Below are 22,422 nucleotides of genomic sequence, written 5' to 3'. Positions count from 1 at the left end.
ATATATATCTATGTGACGTTTGTCAGCTCCCTTGGAAGGGGAGTTACGGACAGTTACGACAGCCATGTGGTAGCTGTGAATTCAACTCAGGACCTCTGAAAGAGCAGCCCGTGCTCTTAACTGCCAAGCCATCTTCCCAGCCTAGAAATGTGACATTTTTGTTCTCCATGACAAACATCCACTCAGGCAAAGCTAGATCCTTGGCTGAGGCAGAAAAGAATGTTTGGATGAGTCAGAGCAGAGCCAAGTTGGTGCATCTTCTAAGCACTCAAACGCTAGATAAAGCACTAGCCTCTTGAGAGGGGAGATGTGATCATCGGAGCTTTTGAAGTTATGTTGTTTAAAGTGATAACTTACAGGGAAGTTTAGATATTAAGCGGTTTAACAATTAAGTGGAGTTAAAAAAAAAAAGACATGAGCCTCTTGGCTTCTTTTTCTTAAAAGAGCTCTTGTGACTGCAGTCCTAGGTGGCCTTATGAGGTACCCACACTGCTTATACTGAGGCTTGGCAGAAGTGCATCAGTATGGTAAAGTCTGGAGGCCAGGACCCCTCAGGTCCTACAGAAGCATAGTTTGCTGTTTTTAGTGTCATTGTTTGAGGTATCTTAGAGAAGATAAACATTCTCTCTCAATTTTGAGTTTGTTGGTTGTATTGAAGTTACTGTTTTGTCTTTAAAAAAATCTATTTATTTTATGCATATGTTTTGCTTGCATGTATGTGTACGCACCACATGCATACAGTGCCTGCAGAGGCTAGAAGGTGTCAGATCTCTTGGGACCGGAGTTTCAGGCGGTTGTGAGCTGTCACGTGGGTGCTAGGAATTGAATTTGAACCCTCTGGGAGAACATCAGGGCTCTTAATCACTGAGCCATCTCTTCAGCCCCCAGTATGTCTTTAAGACATGTTTAATAGACAGTGGCTGTAGGGCACAGGCCATGGGCTTGCTAAGTCTCAGCAGCGTAGATCCTAGCTGGGTGGCTTGAGCTCTACCAGTTTCCAGTGCCTTCCATAGGCCCTGGTATATCTGCCTAGTGTCACTGTCCTTAGGTCTGAAGAGGTTTCTAGAGTCCAACAAGCAGTGGTGTCTCTGTCACCAACGGAGTATCACTCTTGGGAAGGAAGCTGATAAAGCAAAAGACTAGCGCCTCCTTCTTCCTGCTTCGGTGGACATTCTCTCTAAGTCACCCTGCCTTGGAGATACAAAGACAGACAGAAGGTGATAGACTGAAGGTGACAGCCCCAAGGATGCTGGTGAAGGTAGCTCAGATTGTTTGAATGACAAATGCTTGCTCACGTGGATGTCTGAAGCAGTCACTTGGTAGAGAGAGAGGGAGGCGTGTGCAGACAACAAAGCTCACAGGGTTGTCCTTCTGTCTGTCTGTCCTTGATGGTGGTAGGAGGAAGACCCCGTGGACTATGGCTGTGAGATGCAGCTCCTGCAGGATGGGGCACAGTTACAGCTGCAGCTGCAACCCGAGGAGTTCGTGGCCATTGCAGACTATACGGCCACCGATGAGACACAGGTACCCGTGATTGCTCCCCAGGCTGTGACTTACGGCGGAATCCACTTTCACAAGATTAAGCAAGATCTGCTCACTTCTTAGCCTAACGGACTTCCCCATCAGGATATAGAGATGCCTGCAGGAAGATGGGGAAGCACCTCCCTGCTTGGAAGACTTGGTATAGAACCCTCCTGGTCACAGAACAGCGAGGCTATCAAACCATCACTATGTTCTTGAGTCTGGTAGGAACACATCTGTGGAGTCTCCTAAGTGAAGCAGCCACACATAGCTGCCTGCTTTTGTATTTAAGTATTAGGTAAGGTCTGGCAAGATAGCTCAGTGGGTAAAGGTACTGGTTAGCAGCCCGAGTGGGATCCCTGGAGCCTACATGGTAGAGGGAACACTCTGACCTCAGTACATATACTGTGTCAAATGTACATGTTCACACACACACACACACACACACACACACACACACACACGCATGCACACCGAATGCATAATTATAAGAAAAGAATGTTAGTTAGGCTGTGTTCTTCTGATGGCTGGCCCCACACAACTCTTTTATCTTGCTATTGCTTTTATTTTTTTATTTTTTTCAGGTTGTTTGTGCTCACTGAGGGTCATTGCGATTTGGTCACCAACAGTGGGGACTTAACTACCCAGTTATTGGTTAGATGCCAGGCGACTGGACTCTGTCCAACTGAACCTTCCTGTGTTTTGGTGACTGTCTTCCAGCTCAGCTTTTTGAGAGGAGAAAAAATTCTTATCCTGAGACAAACCACGGCGGACTGGTGGTGGGGCGAGCGCGCAGGCTGCTGTGGGTACATCCCTGCGAACCACCTAGGCAAGCAGCTGGAGGAATACGACCCGGAGGACACCTGGCAGGATGAGGAGTACTTCGACAGCTATGGAACTCTGGTACTGCCTTCCGGATCCTCTGTTCAGCTGGGGATAGGGTGGGGGAGGGGTGGAGGTGGGGGTGGGACTGCTCCTAGTATTCAGGGTGGAGATGCAGACCTTCATGTGGACTCAGAGGCACCTGGGTCTTAGTAGGATGTTCTGTTTTGTCACTATGTAGTGACAGGAGTGGCGTGTGACACCTGACATGAGTGTGCTTGCAGTACCACAGAGCTCTACGCGTAGACTCAGGAATCTGAAATTCATATGCCTCTCATATATCTCTATATGGTTTTCTTTTCCTTAAAAATAAGAACATTTAAAAATGTGAAAGCCCCTTTGGTGGGCTGCTGACCCTTGCTAAATATTAGAGCAAGAAATTCCTAATTTTACTTCCCTCTACTTTTTTTTAAGCACTATGTTTTATTTTAAAATTGAAGTAGAAAAGTTATATAATTTGACCAACCTATAGTCTTTTTAATCCTCCCACTGTGGAGGTCAGTAAACCTATGGCTCAAGGTACAGCCTTGCTTAAAATGAGGTAAAAATGAGCTGCTTGTAAGGTCAGTGTTGTTATAGATTTGAGGCCAAGTGGCAAAAGGGAGAGCTGCACAGTTGCCTCGGTCCCTGTCCTCAGTGCTGGACGAGACACCATGACTGAGGCAGCTCTTACAAAGGCAAGCATCTAATCAAGGGGCTCGCCTGGACACGTTATATGTCAAGATTAAATCTAAAAGCCACTGATGTGTGTATATGATTAAAGCTCTTAGTCCATGGGCTCCAGAGATGGCTCAGCAGATATGAGTATTGCCTGCTCTTCCAGAACACCCAAGTTTGATTCCCAGTGTCTACATGGTGGTCCCCAACCATCTGTAATTCTAGTTCCCGGGACTCTGACACCCAGTTCTAGCCTCCATGGGTACCGGGTACAGGCATGCATGCAGACACAACACCCATATACATAAAATAATATAAATTAAGAAAAAACATCCCTCCCCTAAACAAAATGAAACAAGACAGCTTTTAGTCCCTCAGGAAAGGTACTTGGTGAAAGAAAGACAAAGGCAGCTTTGTGCACACCATGGCGGCTGTTCAGCTTCCCTCAGCAGCACAGTGCTCTGTTAGAACAGCCAGGATTCTGTGCTAAACTATGAAAACCTCATGCGGATTTTACTTGCTATTAAGAATAAGACATTGTGTCTTAGTTTGTCCTCTAAATAACCACAGCTCTGTCAGGTCCAATCTTTAGCATTCTCCTTGAAGTCTTAGGTGTTGGCGGTGTTGTAGTTATTACCATCTTGTGCCCTTTTTCCACAGCAAATGTGGTACCATGAGGGTGGGTACATGATTAGAAAGAAGCAGTGGCGCTTACATTGGCCTCCTCTTCCCTGTGGTTGTAAATCTCGTTCTCTGTTGCAGTTTTAAGGTGCTTTTTGTGTGTGTGGGTGTGTTCACCCTTGGGTACGTCTGGTTCACTGTCACTGTTGGGTCTTCATGACCGTCTACTGCCCTGTCCATTTTGCCCAGATGATGAAAGGAAGGCCCTGGGATCTCCAGCTACACTGCTTCTTCTGCTCCCTTTGGCTGGCCTGCATCTCTCCAAGTTCTGTTATCATCTCTAGATGTAGTTAGAACTTGATGCCTGTTTGATGGATGGGCTCCCATGTGGTTGTGTACCAACCTCAGTGTTCTTGGGACATCATTCGGTCTGAAGTGCCCTGTGTGATGTCATTGCAGACCCCACGGCAGCTCCACCTGAGCACATCACGTTCTCTCTCCATCTTCTCCTTTCTAGCCCAGTTGGTATATTTAAAGCAAGTTGCTTGTAGACAGAATAGTGAGTTTTGACTTTTTCAGTTCACACAGACAGCTTCCCGAGGGAGGACAGACTTTGTTTTCATTTGGGGTCATGTTATTGGGAGCAGCCTTGGGGACTCCGAAGGCCCCATCCAGACCTACTGTTGGTGCCACCTGAGCGTCATCTGGGTGACACCCAGGAGGCAGCAGCTGCAGTGCTGTGTGCATACCGTAGCTTGTCTCCCTCCAGTGGTACCTCAAGGTTGCTTTTATAATTTGAGTAAGCTATGGTGTTGCAGCCCCGTCTTCAGCCATGGTTCTGCTAGCCCCCGAAGGGGCCTTTCTCTGCTTCTCCGAGATCAGATATTTTTCTCACCTTGAAGTGTAATAGGGTTGGCCAGAGCATTGGTGCCCCACCCCGACCCCCATTATGGTCTTGCAAGGAACTGAGCAGCACTAAGCTTGTTGGGAAGACCCTGCTGCCTCACTGATACCTGCTGCAGGATGTCCAGGGTTTCCTCTTGATGGATACCTGGTGAAGATGCAGAGTCCTTTCAGCCTTGGGAAGTGTGCATGGGGCTAGTCACTCTTCTCTTCTGTATGGTCCACATCCATTTCCTGCTCATCTGACTGACTTGGGGAAGAGTCTGTTGAAGGTAGAGAGGTGATCCTGGACTGATCTGGGGCAGGTCCAGAAGCCTCGCTTCCTTACACTGTCCGTTCTTGCTTTTATCTCTGAGCATCGTTGACCTTTGGCTTTATAAGCCCGTGAGTGGCTAATCATTTTGGGATGGGTGCGTGAGCCGCGCTCCCTGTCATCTGTGGCTCCCGGACTCGCCCTTGCCGCGGTGTGATTCTTTGTGTGCCGGTTTTAGAAACTTCACCTGGAAATGTTGGCTGACCAGCCTCGGACCACCAAGTACCACAGCGTCATCCTGCAGAACAAGGAGTCCCTGAAGGACAAGGTCATCCTGGATGTGGGCTGCGGCACCGGCATCATCAGCCTCTTCTGCGCACACCATGCCCGGCCCAAGGCAGTAAGTATGTCTGCTCCCCATCTGTGCCCAGCCAGTGGTTTGCTTTCCACTCTAGGGAGGGAAGTAGGCCACTGGGCCATCTATGGCTGAGACTGTGACCTACCGTACGGGCTGTGAACAATTTAAATGGGACAAAACACAACCTCAGTGACAGAGATTCTGTCAGTGGGACACCTGTGAGACGCTGCCTTAGCTCACTATGGTTTTAAGTGGGTGCATAGCGCTGTGACGGGCTACACGTAGTTGACCCGCCCTGGTGCAGGCCCTTGGCTCCCTGATGTAGGCCTTTTTCTCCTCCCTTGTATGGCATATCTGTGCTGAGCTGTGCTGTAACCTCATGACAGCCTGACAGGGTAGCCAAGAAGCCAGTTAACAGGGCAGTGCTGACTGTTCCCATCCAGATACTCTCTTCCAGTTCTCCCGTGAGCATCTGTATGGCTGTCCCCAGGACATAGACATACTGCCTCTGTCTATCTTAGGATTGTTATTGCTGTGACCAAATACCATGACCAAAAAGCAAGTTGGGGAGGTTTATTCGGCTTATGCTTCCACAATGTTGTTCCTCATGAAGGAAGCCAGGACAGGGCAGGAACCTGGAGGCAGGAACTAATACAGAGGCCATGGAGGGGTGCTGCTTACTGGCTTGCTTCCCTTGGCTTTTCTTGGTCTGCTTTCTTGTAGAACCCAGGACCACACAGCCCAGGGATAGCACCATCCACAATGGGGCTGGGCCCCTTCCCCACTGATCACTGAGAAAATGGCTTACAGCTGGATCTCACGGAGGCATCCCCTCAACTGAGGCTCCTTTTTCTCTGCCGACTCTAGCTTGTGTCAAGTAGACACATGAACCCAGCCAGTTTCCTGTGTATGCTGTTCATTATTGTCCTGGGTACTTGTTTTGTGGCTACAGGATGTATGTGTCACATATGAGAGCCCACCTAGCAGAGCTGAGGTTCCGACCACCTGCAGTTGTAATGCATTTGTTGAGGAGGCTCAGGTAGAATAATCCGTGGTACTTTCTCCAGTATCCCATCCAGACTTCAGGAGCGCTTGGCCTGCCACAGGCCTCCGTTCACATCACAGAGTCCCCTGCCACCACCACTGTTTGTGATTTTTGAGAACAGAGGTCACATGCCTGTGTGTGTGTTCACATGCTAATGGACGCCCTCTCTACTGCAGGTGTACGCAGTGGAAGCCAGTGACATGGCCCAGCACACCAGCCAGCTGGTCCTGCAGAACGGCTTTGCTGACACAATCACTGTGTTCCAGCAGAAGGTGGAGGACGTGGTGCTGCCCGAGAAGGTGGATGTGCTGGTGTCTGAGTGGATGGGGACCTGTCTGCTGGTAATGCCTCAGCCTGTGGTGGTCTGTGGATGGTGGCGGGGTCTCATTTCTTCTGAACCTAGCACCCTGGGCCCATCTGAGGAATCTTGAAAAATTATGATTTATTGGGACTTTTTTTTTTTCTGCAGGGAGGTGGTTTTTAATTTATTGGATGATACTAGTTCAGTGTGGGGAATCTTTAACCAATTAAAAACAACAACAAAATGCTCCACACGTGAATGAATGTGACATTCTCCAGAGCTCTCCAGATCATCTGCTCTTCCCTAGGGAATCTGCAGACCTCCAGGGCTGGTTTCTCAGTCAGCAGTGTTTCCACCTTTGTGGCTCCTCTTGCTATAGGCTAGCCTTGGCAGTGTGAGACTCTCACTGAGCCTGTCATGTTCCCAGGCCTCACAGAAGGGATCAGACAGGCCTGGTTCATTTATCCACCATGACCCTCATTGCTCATACCATGTATGTGTATAATATCACTTCTTTCCAGGTGGCTCAGGTAGGAGGTGGTGTCAGCGGTGGTTATGTGTCTAGCTCTCTCCTGCTGGGCCTAGTATTGTGAGACCCAAGGCATTTTGTGCAATATCTCAGCCTGACATTTAGCCCTTCTGTTGAAGTCCAGAAAAACAATCTCTGGGTGGTAATTTGTGCCTCTGGTAAGATCCTTTGGTTGTTGACTGTGGCCTTGCTGTTTACTGTGCAGACATGGAGGGAGCGCTGGGTTGTCGTTGGGCCTGGTGGGATTGTTTTGTCAGAAGGTGGAAGTTTTTGAAAACTTGATGTCTATGATATGTGCTAATTTATTAATACCATCTGAAGATTCATAGGATGATGGGGGAAAGAGGGATGATGCAGTGGGCATAAGCCTTCAGCCTGAGACCTGCATTAATCCAGTAAATGTTCATTTAGCCACCACTCGCTGCTGCCCCAGCTGGAGAGGCAAGAGGAGGGCAGAGTAAGCCTGCCGCAGGAAGGTTCCTGCTACAGTCTATCTTGAATTGGCATTGGAGGAAGGAGAAAAGGAGCCTCGGAGGTCTAGAGAAGTGGAGGCCAGTTCCCTACTAAGGCTTGATCCAAAGACCTAGAACTCCATCTCTGGTGCCTACTTGGAGGCTATGTTGGGAACCCGACCTACAGTAGGGTCTAAGGAATGTTGCTTTCTTGATGAGGAGATATCAGGAGGCAGGGTCTCCAGTGGGGTGTGAGGAGGATGCTAAGCCTTGTGGTTGGCTGAAGAGAGGAGAGTGCTGGGGGTCAGCCTGTGTGTTAGCTAGATGGGGCATCTCTGGCGGCTTGGCGGGAAATGGAGACTGCTTTCTCAGGGCAGTAGGGCAGTAGCCAGAGGCCAGGGGTTTGCCAGCTCCTGGCAGCAGCCATGTTTTAGGGAGTGTTGGGACAGTGTCTGAGGAATCAGATTGTGTGCCGTTGAACAGCATTGATTGGGATGATTCTTTAAGGCAGAATAAGACAGGATATGTCAAGTTGTAAAAAGCAAACAAACAAATAAACAAACAGACTTAAAAAAAAAAAACTTGAAATGAAGGTCTAGCAAAATGGCCCAGCCGGTAAAGGTTCCTGCCACCAAGCCTGATGACCTAAGTCTGATCCCTGGATACTACAAGCTGGAAGGAGAGAACCAACCCTTAAGCTGTCCCTCTGCCTGTGTCCACACACACGTGTATACATTAATTAGTCCAGTTCATCAATTGCATTATCCTATAGAAACTGATGTAAGTAGGAATCGGTATTCAGAACCATTCACGATAGCTGGGTGTGGTACATATGTCTGTCATCATAACCCATGGTGCCTGGAAGCAGAACGATTATAATTTGAGGCTAGATTGGGCAATGTTCACAAAAGAAAAAAATGTTCAAATGAAAAAAGTTAGAAATAGGAGAAACAGTTATGACAACCCATATGATTGTTAAAAGAATGTATTTTATATATATATATATTTTTTTACTAAGCTGAATAACATGAGCTTAAAAAGACAGACTGGACAACATGCATTTGCCTTTGCCTCCCTGAAGTATGTGTGGCGGTGGCCTGACTTCCATCCCAGACATGATCGAGGGAGCCCCCGGTTGTCCTTCCCACTGTAGCTGCAGGTGTGGATCCGGGCAGATGCCAGGGAAGGTTGCCCCGGGCGGAGCTAAAGAAGCTCTGAGCCGGCCCTTAATTGAGTGTTCTTGTTTGAGGCCCCTCTGGGCACAGAGATTCAGCAACTTAGGTGACACAGACTCTGCTCCTCTGAAAGTCACCATTTCCCATGGTTCACTAAGATGCAATGAATAACCTAAATGGGCCTAGACCAGTGCAAGCTGTGTTCACACAAAACTGTCTGTAGGCACAGCTGTACAAATTCTGGTCATAATTACCCCAAACTACAAACGACTATAAACTTAAGCTGTTTAATGGATATGCTGGCAAATCCATACAAGCAGCCAGCCACAGCATGTGCTCCTGTGGGCAGCTCCAGTTACCTACACTGAGGCAAGGAGGCCAACCTCAGAAGGCTGTCCTTCACTGCAGGACTCCATTCAGATGACGGACAGTTTCCTGGATGCCAGGGCAAGAGGTGTGGCCGGCCACTAGTAGATGTGTCAACAGAGCTACTGCTTGTGCTGATTTGGCTGTTAGGGACACATCACAGGGGTACCCAAGTTCATGTAGATCATATACCTTGGCAGGGCAGTTCTACCAGATAACAGACAGTGAAATGTAAAGGTCATATCTGTTTCGTATGTGCACATACTTGTGACTGCGTGCGGGACAGTACTTGAAAATCATCCAGTTCCTACAGGGGCTGGGTTTTCTTGTGAATTTTCCAGAGTCTATAAATTCTTACGGTCTTTAGTTTGCTGTAAAACTTGGGTAGATTATTCAGAAAGCGAAGCCTTCCGCTGCTTCCCATCTGAGATGGCAGAAGGCAGAGGGACCTCTGGTGTTAGCCTTCAGCCCCTGCCCTGGCTCTCTCATTCCTGGGTTTGAACTAAGTTTAGGTGCAAAAGGAAGCCTGGTCTGTTTGTATTGGTCCTACTGAGTCCTAAAGGTGACAGACTTCGCTGGTGGACTTCCTGGGGGCTTGATGGGGGCAGGGTGGGGGTGGGGAAGAGGGAGCACCTGTGTTTCTAAGGGACCCACAGTTATGCGTTTGACCAGAGGGTTATGAACCTACAGGGAAGACTACAGATGAGCTAATCTTGTTTGTTATGTAGAGCCAGGCTACGCCTAGGTGGGTGGGCACTTTAAAATCTAATATCGAGGCTCCAAGTGTCAGTCTGGTGCAAGTGTGAGAATGTCTGTTGGTTGTAAGCTCACCTTGGATACCAGTTCAGGCCATGACGCATATGTGACATTTTTTTCACAAGAGTGTAGAACAAACCCTAGTTCTCACCTATGCTTCCCTGGCCCGGCTGGAATAGTTTCAGGGTAAGGCTGAAACTCCAGGATGGGCTGTGGCATTCTGGCTGTGGCGTGGGAGACCTCGGTAACAGGCCTGCATCTCTTTCTCCCGTGCAGTTTGAGTTCATGATCGAGTCCATCCTGTATGCCCGGGACACATGGTTAAAGGGTGACGGCATCATCTGGCCAACCACGGCCGCACTGCATCTGGTGCCCTGCAGCGCCGAGAAAGACTACCACAGCAAGGTGCTCTTCTGGGACAACGCGTACGAGTTCAACCTCAGTGCACTCAAGTAGGTGTGCGTGGCGCCACTCACAGGGTTGACCGCTTTAAGGTTGACCACTGTGTAGGTGTGTGTGAGACTGCTTGCGGGGCTGACCACTGTGCAGGCAGTTGATGAGGGTCTCAGTGTGTTTGAGAAGCACAGGTGGTCCTGTCTGTCAATCTTTATTTCGTGGAAGACACAGTTTCCCCTCCTTTATGAACGACACACCTTCCGTATCCTCCAGTGACCCAGAATGAACTCAGAAACGTTGCTGAGATTTTCTTGTTTCTGTCTTCTCTGCCTTCCCCTGCCTACCCCTCTTGACTCCTGAGGTGGTTATGTGTATGGGAAACCTGTTATAGGTGGGGAGATCTGTCTCCCTCTGCCTTCCCACCAGCCTCAACTATGGCAGCAATCTCCATTCTTGGATTCCTGGAGGAGTCTCTTCAGAACACAGGTAGAGCAAGCCAGCAGTCAAGGTTGACTTCAGCCTATATATAAGTAAAGTGGGACGTAAGTGCCCCCTCCCAGGTGAGTGGCTGGAGTGAAGGGCTCCTCCAGTGTCCACATTGCCCACCCTCAGAGTGAACTAAGCAGGTTCCTTTCCTAAGAAAGAATAGATGGAGGATTTCTTTACCCACAGTTTAATCTGTTAGAATTAGATGCGTTAGATGCAAAAATATGTAAAAAGAGTCTGGTCGTGGTAGTGCATGCCTTTAGCGCTCAGGAAGTAGAGACAGGTGGATCTCTCTGAGTTTGAGGTCAGCCTGCTCTACATTAGCAAGTTCCAGGCTAGCTAAGGCTACGAAGTAAGACTGCACCCCCACTCCCCCCAAAAGAACACACGAAAGGCGTAACCCATAAAGTCGAGCAGTTGAATAGAGGAAAGGGCAGCTGTGACATTGCATGTGCTGGGCCTGCTGGGAAAGGCTTTGTCTGTCCGGTTGTTCTTCCTCGTCCCTGGTCCACTTGGCTGACTCGCCTTCAGATGTCGGCTTTTACACCTTCCTCGGCAGACCTGGCCATTTCGACTCTAACACTGGTTTTCACTGTAACAGAACCTAATACAGCAAGCAGCTCCTTACCATTGAGGGGAAATATGGCAGAAGGAGCCCAGAGAGAACCTCACGCCCCAAGAAGGAGGCTCTTCTCTAGAACAGACCTTGGCATGGCGGGCGGGAGTGGGAAGAACCCTTCTGAGAGCAAGGCTGTCCTGAAACACAGGAATTAAGACCTCCTGAGATGACGCTTTGCTGGAGAGTGGACCCTGAAATGAGGAAAGAGTCCCCTATTCCCACTCCCACCCCTCCACTGAGAATGAGACTCTGTTCTAGAACAGGCCTGGAGTCAAGACGGAGCCTCCTAAAATGAATCTGCTCTAGAATGGGCCCTGAGACAAACCTTTTAACTTTTGGGGTGGTTTGAAGGAGAAACTGTCTTCTGTAGGCTCTGGTATCTGGATACTTGGTGTCTAGCTGGAGCACAGCTCGGGAGGTTTAGGAGATGCAGCTTTGCTGGAGGAAGTCTGTCACTGGGGGTGGGCTTTAAGTGCTGGTGGCCCCACCCCACTTACAGTTCACTTTCTCTACGAGCACTTACATTTGAAGATGTGAGCTCTCATCATCTTGACCCTGCTGATTTTCCTGCTACCTGCTTCCGTGCCTCCCAGCCATGATGGATTCTTATTCTTCTGGGGCCCTAAGCCCCATGAGCTCTTTTCCCTAAATCACTTTAGTCATGGTGTCTTAATACCATGCAATGCCAAGCAACAGAAAAATGACTGACACAGAAGTTGATACTAGGCAGTGGGCTGTTTCTGTGAAGAGTCTGACCTTCTTTGTTGGTTTGTTTGTTTATTTGTTGTTTGGGGAGTGTGAAAGACTGTGGAACTTTTGGAACAGAACAGCAACTGACTGCTTTAGGCAGAGCCTGCAGGGCCATCCTCAGCGGAACCTGGGAGACAGTGGTGCTGTAGTGACAGGATCGAAGGAGACTCTAGGGGCCTCCCCTGGGAGGTTTCAGAAGGAAGCAAGGACTTTAACAGTAATAAGAATAGAGGTCATTCTTGTTATGGTTGTCAAAGAATCTAGCCGCCTTCTACCCTTGTCTTCAGAACTTGCCTGAGACTAAAAGAAAAAGCAATGGACCGGTTTCCTTGGCGGAGGAAACTTGAGGAGCATAACATTGAATCTGTGGCATGGTTGTCATTGATGGCACTTAGGGGCAGGGTCTGTGATACAAAAGAACAAGCAGGGCAGATGAAAATACAAAGCATAGGTTTACAGAAAATAGAGCTGATGAAGTTAATGTTAGACCGAAGGCAGTGCTGGGAGAAAGGCTGTGGAGAGGCCTGCTCAGTCCTGGGACAAAAGGAAGAGTGCACTCAGAAGAACACCCACCCTGCCAGGCTTCCAGCCTGTGAAGGAGAACCTTCAGGGTCTTCTGCCCATATGGAGCAACAACCGAATAAACAAATAAATCAAAACTGCTGCTAATGTGGTCCAAGGGAGCCAGGATCAGTCCCAAGCTGGCAGCTAAACCTGACATTGTCATCTCTGGTGGTTTGAAGGAGGTGTGGCCTCATTGAAGGAGGTGTGCCACTGGGGTGAGCTTTGAAGTTTTAAGAGCCTACATCAGGCCATCACTCTCTTTGCCTGTTGCCTGCCAGCCAGGATGTAAGCTCTTAGCTACCACCCTATTGCTTTCCCCACTTGCCTGCTGCTGTGCTCCCCGACATGATAATCATGGACTAACCCTCTGGAACTGTAAGCCAGGGAGTGGAATATGGTTGTTTGAATGAAAAATGTCCCACAGGCTCTGGTATTTGAACACTTGGTGTCCAGTTGGTAGCACTGGAGTTGGGAACCCTTTGGATGTAGCCCTGTCAGAGGAAGTGTGTCACTGGGGGCGGGCTTTGAAAGATGCTAGCCTTGCTCCACTTCCATGAAACTCTGGTGGTTTGTATATCTTCAGCCCAGGGAGTGGCACTATTAGAAGGCTCTGTTGGAGTGGGCATGGTTTTGTTGGAGTGGGTGTGTCACTGTGGGCATGGGCTATAAAACCCTCATCCTAGCTGCCTGGAAGTCAGTATTCTGTTATCAGCTTTCAGATGAAGATATAGAACCCTCTGCTCCTCCTAACCATGCATGCCTGGATGCTGCCATGCTCCTGCCTTGATGATAATGGACTGAACCTCTGAACCTGGAAGCCAGCTCCAATTAAATGTTGTCCTTATAAGAGTTGACTTGGTCACGGTGTCTTTTCACAGCAGTAAAACCCTAATTAAGACACTCTTTCTGTTTCATGCTTACGTTTGTAAACGTGGGCTCCCAGCTTCCTGCTCTGCCTGCCGTGTCTGCCACACGCCTCCCCACCACGAAACACTCTAAACTCCTGTGGAGCCAAAATCTCAAGCAGACTCTGTTTTCCCATAAGTCATGCTTTGTCACTTTTTTTTTTTTTTAGTACAAGAAAATGATTTTTTTCTGATTTTTAGTTCCAGAAAGCTCACAAATCCACTGGAGTGTATGCAGATACACTCACAGCACAGCTGGGGAGCCAACAACTTGAAGTTTCTCTACAAAAACTATTCTGTTAATGTCACTTAAAAATCCAGACCACACGATATGCGTGGGCAGAAAGTCAGCTGAGTGTGTCTCCTGACACTAAAGTGTATTAAACAGCAAACAGCCAACAGCCAACCCTTACATGATTCACACCAAAATGATGACACCCAAAACTACGTTCCTTTTAAAGGACAGGTCTATCAGTAAAATATTATATTTCTTTAATACTCTGCCTGATGCTTCATACGCTATGAGAAAGCTAAATGTGAGTCTGGTCATCGGCTTCTTGGATGGGCCTTTCCCACTAGCTTTTATTAATCAGAGTCACAATTAGGTCATAAATAAACAGGTATATTATTAATCCCATGATTGAGGTTTAGGAAGAGGAGTTGTGAAAATTACTTGGATGCACAGCCAGGTTCTACAGCACCAACAGGAACTGCTCTCTGCTTCCCAAGCCTTCAATGCCCCGCAAGAGCAGCAGCTGCTAGTGATGGGGGGATGCAGTGAGCTCTACTCGGGAGCTTCCTTCCAAGAAGGGGAAAGGATTCAACAAAGTGGTGGGCTAGCACAGACCCTGAGACAGGCATCTGAAACTAGGACAATGTAGAGCGAGCCCACTGTCAACAGGCGCAGAGCCCACACTTCTGCCTGTGCTTCTCTCCCGAGCGCACCTGCCTCAGTCCTGTCCCAGAAACAAGGCTTATGTTCTTGGACTCCCACCAAAACCCCTAGAAACAACGCTGAGCACCCCTGAGCTGCTGACAGCATTGCTTCCTAACCCCGGTTTTCCACTAGAAAGGCACCAACTGCAATGGCAGAGGCAACCCGGGGCCTCAGGAAGGCTGCACACCCGTGTGACAAGCATTATGACTCTCAAGTGTAGCTTTCTAGATCCAATACCATGTGCTAGACAGTGCCCCACCTCACCGCTCCCCGAATAGAAAATCCTGTGCTTCTAATCTGAAGGCTCAGCAGTGAGGGGAGCATGGAGGTCATGTGCAGCCTGCTCAGTGCTGGCCCTGTGGCTCTGACCTGCTCATGGGCCACCTGTGTCACGGTGTTGTATCACAGCAACAGAAGAGTGATGCAGCACCTCATAGCCACAGGCCTCTTTAAAGACAGTAGCGACAGGTCCCACGGCCTTAGGTCTCTAGGTGTAGTCGGAGGAAGGTCATTTGTAATGAGGAAGGCTTCAGCAGTGTGTGGGATGTCGAAACGCACCTTAGTTCCCAGCGGGTGCTCTGAATTTCATAATGAGCATTAGCAGATATACCCAGGCTTTTCACGAAGGATCTGAAGGTAGGTGACTTCACTTCCTGGTCCGATGGACACCAGTCACTTGATCCTTGGAATGAGGCCTTTGGTCTCTTATAGCTGCCTCTACTAGACAGGTGTGGCAAGCTGTTCCTTCCCCTTGAAAGCAAGGTGGTGGTCTGGGAAACCCCTTTACCAAGCACAAGACACTACTGATTTCTTCAGGGAGGACGGACCATACTAGCCTCCGCTCCTATTGATACTTTTGGAGGGTAGGGTCCTGGGGCCAAAGCAACAGGCATTGTATTTATTTATTTATTTATTTATTTATTTATTTATTTATTTATTTATTTATTTATTGGTTTTTCGAGACAGGGTTTCTCTGTATAGCCCTGGCTGTCTTGGAACTCACTTTGTAGACCAGGCTGGCCTCAAACTCAGAAATCCGCCTGCCTCTGCCTCCCAAGTACTGGGATTAAAGGTGCGTGCCACCATGGCCCGGCTGTATTTAATTTTTTTAATCAAAAAATCAAAATAATAGAGAATGCAATATAAAAGCATCATGTCCTCCCTCATTAATTATGGAATCATTGTTCCCTCGTTCAACATCCCAAAGGGAACAGAGAGGGAATCGTCCTGCATATTGAGGTTCTCTGGTTCATCTAGAAAAACATGGTAACATGTTGAGAGCACTTTGGCTATACCCAGGCAGGAGTCATGGGTCAATAGACAAGGGAAAGCCTTGTGTTGGCCTCTGATAGCTTTCCTGTCTCCCAGTGTTTCACAGCAGCGAAGCAGATGGAAGCATCAGAAAGTGGTACCTGTATTTTATAGTCCACATATGGGCTTCCTATATGAGGGACCCTTAGCTTTGGCAACAGCAGTTGCTACTGCTCTCAACCTGAGATCCTTGGCTTTGAAGACTTGATACATCATTGCAATTCTCCAATTCTCCTCCAACTTGTCATAGTTGGCTTCCGAATGCTCGGGTCCCTATATTTGATGTGCTAAGGAAGGACCCCCTGACCAGCAGGCTCTGAGGGCCAACTAGAGAGGCTCAGCAAGGCTGCAGAGCAGATGAGCTCAGCTAGCAGGGGATGATCCCCCAGGCAGGGCCCTCAGCGCTCATATATTACCACCTGTATACTTACGACTAAATCCTGCCAGTGCCTCAAACCTTTTCTTTAACTCTCCCGCTAGGTCTTTAGCAATCAAGGAGTTCTTTTCGAGGCCAAAGTCTAATCATATCTTGAAGCCGGAAGACTGTCTCTCTGAGCCATGCACAATCTTGCAGCTGGACATGAGAACTGTGCAGGTCCCTGACCTGGAGGTGAGAGATGGGCGTGCCTCTGGCATTAAATTGCTGCACGAGACTCTGGGTATCCATAGCAGACATGCAGCAAGGGTCATGGGGGAGGGGAGGCAGTGGGGAGAGGGTGTCTTAGTGATGACTGTATCACACCAATAAATGAACCGTTTTTTTCCTTACGTTCTATTTTGGTTCTGTCTTTCATGTTTTTATATTCTTTATATTTAATCTCTTTACTGTCTTCAGTTATTCTTTTTTTTTAAAAAGATTTATTAATTTTATTTTATGTATATGAGTATACTGTAGTTGTACAGATGGTTGTGAGCCTTCATGTGGTTGTTGGGAATTGAATTTTTAGGACCTCTGCTCGCTCTGGTCAACCCTGCTCTCTCTGGTCGGCCCCATTCGCGTACTCCCTGCTCGCTCCAGCCCAAAGATTTATTTATTATACATAAGTATACTGTAGCTGTCTTCAGACGCACCAGAAGGTGGCATCAGATCTCATTATGAGTGTTTGTGAGCCACCATGTGGTTGTTGGGATTTGAACTTAGGACCTTTGGAAGAACAGTCAGTGCTCTTACCTGCTGAGCCATTTTGTCAGCCCCAGTTATTCTTTTATATTTATTTGATATTCTTGGCATCCTAAAAACCATACAAATTATATTCCATTTTTTTTTGTGGTCTCATAATTAAGTAACAATTTTTTTCAGCTGTTTACATCCTATCAATGACAAAAATTATTAGCACTTTCTCGTGGTTAGTTAGGTCCCATGACTGCTGGGTGGGCAAAGGGGTTTGGGATGGACATGGTCAGCAGAGCCCAAGCCGTGTGAGACTACCCACATGATCCAGGATGGCTTGCTCCTTTGAGGTTAGGGTTGGGTATTGGGATTGGCACTGGTCTGTGGCACCAACATGTTATCCTACGTTTGGGGGGCAGACCATGCGTGGTGAACTGCGATTTGACATCCAGAAGGCTGGGACCCTGCACGGCTTCACAGCTTGGTTCAGTGTGTACTTCCAGAGCCTGGAGGAGGGCCAGCCTCAGCAGGTGCTCAGCACAGGCCCGCTGAACCCGTAAGTGAGCCTACCTGGGGAGGTGGGGGGTGGCTGGGGGAGGTGGTGGGGCTAGCCAGGGGGATAAGGAGTGGATGGAAGCAAGCTGGCTTACTGTGTTCCAGGTGCCCTAAGCCAGCTGCCTGGCATGGTAAGGGATGCCTCTTACCTCTGCTTTGATTATTCCTCCATCAGGGGATTAGACTTCCTGAGAAGTTTCCCTAGTATAGAAGGGCATCCTAGGCTCTGTTCCCCTGACATCTCCTGACCCCTCAGCCATGAGGTTGGATAAATCACTGGGGTGGCATGATGCCATCAGGCCTCTCGAGTCAGCTGTGGATGCCCCACCCTCACCCCTGTGGTCCAGATGATGGAGGAGAGGAAGGACAGGGACAAGAGTGACTGGAACCAAAGATCACTCAGTCACTGTGCCCTTTCCTGTCCTCTGGGCCTGGGGACACAGAACCCAATGTAGTCACTCAGTTCGATGTGAGCCACCCAGGTGAACCTTCCTCGCCTTCTGAAACCCGAGCCATCTCTGTAATGTCCCCTCTGCTGCATCTGGAGCAGGGTGTCAGGGTCTGTGTTGTAGTTCTGATCCTGTAAAGACTTCAGATTGTAGGGTTGTCTGTGGGAGGGTGACACTGGGTAGCATGAGACTAAGCTCCGTGTCCCTAGGTTCCTGGGCAGGACAGGCTGTCAGTGCAGAGGACCTCATTGGGGCTGCCAGATGAGGCTTGTAGGTGACCGCTTGCTCCTGTCTTGCAGCACCACACACTGGAAGCAGACCTTGTTCATGATGGACGACCCAGTCCCGGTCCACACAGGAGATGTGGTCACGGGTTCTGTTGTGTTACAAAGAAATCCGGTATGGAGAAGGCACATGTCCGTCTCTCTGAGCTGGGTTGTCACGTCCGCACTCGATCCCACGTCTCAAAGAGTAAGATGCTTCTTAAGTTAGGCCCTGTAGGGGCCGATCTCAGGGAGAGCAGTCTGGGCCGATCTCAGGGAGAGCAGTCTGGGCCGATCTCAGGGAGAGCAGTCTGGGTGCTTATTAAGACCGGTTTCAGATGCATGTCCGCTGCTACATTTGCCCTAGCCTTTCCCGTGCCATTATAATCTTTACACAGGACAAAGGTGGTTATTAGATAGATCCCTCATTTCATATTATGGGAGGTGGACCGTTTAAGAGGGTAAATGGCTAATACTTACATAACGTAGCTGTTCAGAGAAGTCCTACGCCTGTCTGGGGTTGCTACCTGCTCACACGGGAGAGCCACGTGTGAGGTGTGAAGGACATATTCCATATGTGGAATGATCAGGAACTGCATAGAGTTGGATTGGGGGTCAGGCCTCAGGTCTTAAAGGGTTACGGGGAAATTAGAGCTCTGCTTTGGAATACAGCATTAATGTAGCAGAGAAAAGGAAAATAATGAAATGATTCTATTTTGTGGTAATTTTATATTGTGTCAAAATGTTTGTCATTTAAACATGGGCGCACAGGATGCTGCTCCACCCACTCCACCCGCTGTTAAATTATTTGGAAATGCTACATGCCAATCAAACAGAAATGGTGAATCGATTCTTTTTAATCGGATCTTTTACAGGTTGGAGAGAAGGTCTTTCCGATATGGAGGTGACAGTGAAGCAGGGCGTGGGAGTTGTGGTCACGGCATGCATCTCTATGGAAGAAGATGCACCTGGCCACCCACTGTGACATCCACACTCACCCCTTCCATGCTGACCCCTTCCCACCTGGCAGCTGACACCGGGCCCCTCACAGCTCACCCGCAGTGTCATGTCTCTCGTAGGCTGTGTATTTAGGTGTTCATCCTGTGGTACCCGTCGGCTGTCAGCGGTGACCGTGTTCCCAGCTGGGAGTAGTTGTAGATCCCCCAGACACACATTTCAGCCCGTGTACCTGTGACTGTGAAGTCCGCACCTTGTGTCAGTGGTGTCCTTGATGCCCTTTGCCAGCTGCTGTATACCTGTGGACTGTGACTTGCAGAGCTGTGCTCCAGTATGAGAGATAGCCATGCACCCGTGTCTCGGTGCAAGGACTGGAGGTGGCAGCGTGCCCAGTGGGCTCTGCATGGGTAGCCGCGTGTAATGTCTATGGGTAAATTATATGTGGGACTTAGTACATGCTCAATAAATATTTTCTAATGAACAAATTCATTTTGTTCTGTTTCTGTGCCTATATACTGTTTCTCATAAGCATGGGGTGGTGGTCTGGATAAAAATGACCCCCATAGGGAGTGGCACTATTGGGAGGTGTGGCTTTATTGAAGGAGGCGGGGCCTTGTTGGAGGAAATTCATCACTGGGGTGGGCTCTGAGGTTTCAGATGCTTCAGTGAGGCCCAGTATCACTCTCTCTTCCTGCTGCCTGCCTATCCAGATATAGAACTCTCAGATATACCTCTCCAGCACCACGCCTGCCTGCCTGCCTGCCACCACACTTCCCATTATGCCAACGAGGGACCAACCCTCTGAACTGTACTCCAGCCCAGTCAAATGCTTTCTTTTACAGAGTTGTAAATTTCTCATTACAATAATAAAACCCCAACTGAGACACAGGGGATTGAGACAGGCTAGGCTGCCTCCATGACAGGCTTCAAACTGGCAGTTCAGGAGATTAGGCCTAAATCCCTGTTTCCAAGAGCTAGGCAAGTCCAGGCCCGGCCCCTGGCCTGAGGCAAGGACAATGGGGTATCAGCAGTTTCCAGACTTTCTCAGTAACAGTTTCCAGACCCCATTCCCCAGCAGTGGTTCTGGGATGTCCCTAGAGATAGAGCCAAGAGATTAAGATAAAAGTCACCTACCACTCCCGTGAGTTCCCCTAATGCGCCTTCAAGTTTACTCGGTGCCTCCATCTTGGAAGGTGGTAGACCCCAGCATGTTGGACTTCTGCAGAGGGAAATACTCTTTGCTTTTGTTTACTATTTGAGTCTAGGGTATCGTTCTTCAGTGAATTATGGATCCTTACAGGATTGCACATTACACATTATTGCCTTGTAACATTTCTTAGTATTACATGTAAATTTGTGGGCTTTTTTAAAAATTGTTTTGATGTTTAGAATTTTCTTTTAAAGTATACTGTTGCCCCACCCCCAACCCCCAAAGTCCAACACGTCATTGTTGAGCTGGAGCCTCATGCCAGGCATGGAGCTGCATACCTTATTCTCAGCTCTCAGGAGGCAGAGGCAAGGAGCTCTCAGTGAGTTAAGAGACCAGCCTGGTCTACTTACCGAGTTTCAGGCCAGCAAGAGCTGCATAGTGAAATCCTGTCTCAATAATAAACAAGGCAAAACCAAAAAGACACAAGTGCACACAGGACACATACCCAGGTTGAGACACAACCACACGCAGAGGCACCATGATCTCCATCACGCCTCTGGCATGTGAGTAGAACCACGTGTCATGGAGGAGAATGCCATGTTTTCTTCATTTGGTTCGGTCATTTTGTGGTCAAGCACTTTGAGAAAAAAGTTAGCCTTCAACTTCTGAGGATCACAATTGTTCCTGATTCATCGGGATGCATTCTAAGAGGGAGAATATAAGCCAGGTGGTGCTAGCGCACGCCTTTAATCCCAGCACTCGGGAGGTAGAGCCAGGTGGATCTCTTGAGTTTGAGGTTAGCCTGGTTTACAGAGTGAGTTCCAGGACAGCCAGGGTTGCACAGAGAAACCCTGTCTGAATTCAGGGGGACAAAGGAGACTGTGGCAGTTTTAGACACCCCGTTTCAACAACAGTCCTGCTTCATCCAAGGCCACCGAGGAGGTATTTCAGTGAGTGTTTCTGGTAGAGACTCTTAGATGCCAGCTGTCCCTGTTTCAGTCGGGTATAGTGGCCTTCCCAAGCCCCTGCCCATCATCCCTCTTCCTGAATCATTTTGGTATCTTTGTAGAAGCCTTCAGAGAAAAATGCACCATGCGTCCCGAATGTTGAGTCATAAGAGTTGAATCAGGAAGTGTCTCTTCCATTTAGAGCTGGATTCATCCCAGATGCAGAGCAAAACAAAGTCTGGAGTACATGTGCCCAGGAGTGCCTCTTCCCCCTATGACTAGATGCTGTATTACTTAAATGTATGGTCCTGGGTACTGCAGGCAATAGAGGAGTAAGCCTTTATCAGGAATGTTACCTGTGTCATCTTCATAAGCATCCTGCCTCAGTCTTCCTAATGCTGGGATTACAAGATTGAACCATCACACATGGCCTGACCAAATGTTACTTAAACATGTAAATAATTACATGCTGGAGAATAAAGGCTGTTCTGGCCCGCGGGACAGTCTAACAGGGTCCGGGGAACCACCTGTGGAGAGAATGGGAGGCGAGAAACACAAAGAAGGACAGCAAGTCTGATTGATCAAGCTGTAAAATTTTTATTGTTCCCAGGCAGGTTTTATGCCCACAGAAGCAGGGGATGGGAGGGGGATGAGGCAGAATCGCTTTGTTTCTGGGAGTATGCACCTGTTCCCAAAAGCAGGATATTGGCTAGGTAAAAAGTTCAGCAGAAGGAACAGAACAGAATGGGTTGCTAGGTACCTGTCCACAAGATCTATAGCTATTTGTTCTTAACTGGGGGTAGTACTTTCCTACAGAGGCCTCAACTTTTCCCACAGAAATCTCAACTAAGCTAGTACTTTTCCACTAAGGCCAAGACTTTGTAAGTAAGCACTTATGGTTGACAAGGCAGTTAACATTCAAACAGGGTTGCTCCCAACAAAAGGCAAGCGGTGTGTGGATTCTATCATCTCCCCAATAGCTTTACCACATAGACATATTTATTACACACACACACACACACACACACACACACCGTTTGGGACCAATTTTTCCTTGGCAACCTTAAATCATTACCGTTCCTACTTACAGAAGAGTTCTAAGGCTCAGTGCTCCCATGCAGAGTCTGGAAGTTAACCATGATGACAGTCAACAGTCCTCAATCCCTGTTAATCCTTAACAGTCCTTAGCTGATACACACTTTT

General features: G+C 48.4%; 1 protein-coding gene across 2 annotated transcripts in view; it reads left to right on the top strand.

Annotated features, from left to right (window-relative positions):
* Positions 1-19,601, top strand: part of Prmt2 (protein arginine methyltransferase 2) — a 29,793-nt gene extending 10,192 nt beyond the window's left edge. Inside the window, exons 3-11 of one of the 2 annotated variants that reach the window (XM_029482901.2) lie at positions 1,399-1,524; positions 2,242-2,424; positions 5,076-5,237; positions 6,417-6,539; positions 10,096-10,271; positions 16,268-16,397; positions 17,318-17,454; positions 18,202-18,373; positions 19,041-19,601. In XM_029482901.2, coding sequence (XP_029338761.1) covers positions 1,399-1,524; positions 2,242-2,424; positions 5,076-5,237; positions 6,417-6,539; positions 10,096-10,271; positions 16,268-16,397; positions 17,318-17,454; positions 18,202-18,373; positions 19,041-19,073 — 1,242 coding nt within the window. In that variant the 3' untranslated portion in view covers positions 19,074-19,601. Of the gene's footprint in view, positions 1-1,398; positions 1,525-2,241; positions 2,425-5,075; positions 5,238-6,416; positions 6,582-10,095; positions 10,272-16,267; positions 16,398-17,317; positions 17,455-18,201; positions 18,374-19,040 lie in introns of both variants that reach the window. The other variant, XM_021173876.2, reaches the window with a different exon arrangement.
* Positions 19,602-22,422: the final 2,821 nt, after the last annotated feature.

The sequence above is a fragment of the Mus caroli genome, unplaced genomic scaffold (assembly GCF_978045245.1).
Source record: "Mus caroli unplaced genomic scaffold, Mus_caroli_1 scaffold_9, whole genome shotgun sequence".
NCBI classification, from domain to species: domain Eukaryota; kingdom Metazoa; phylum Chordata; class Mammalia; order Rodentia; family Muridae; genus Mus; species Mus caroli.
Note: the sequence above shows the minus strand (reverse complement) of the source record. Positions and strands in the feature narration are given on the sequence as shown.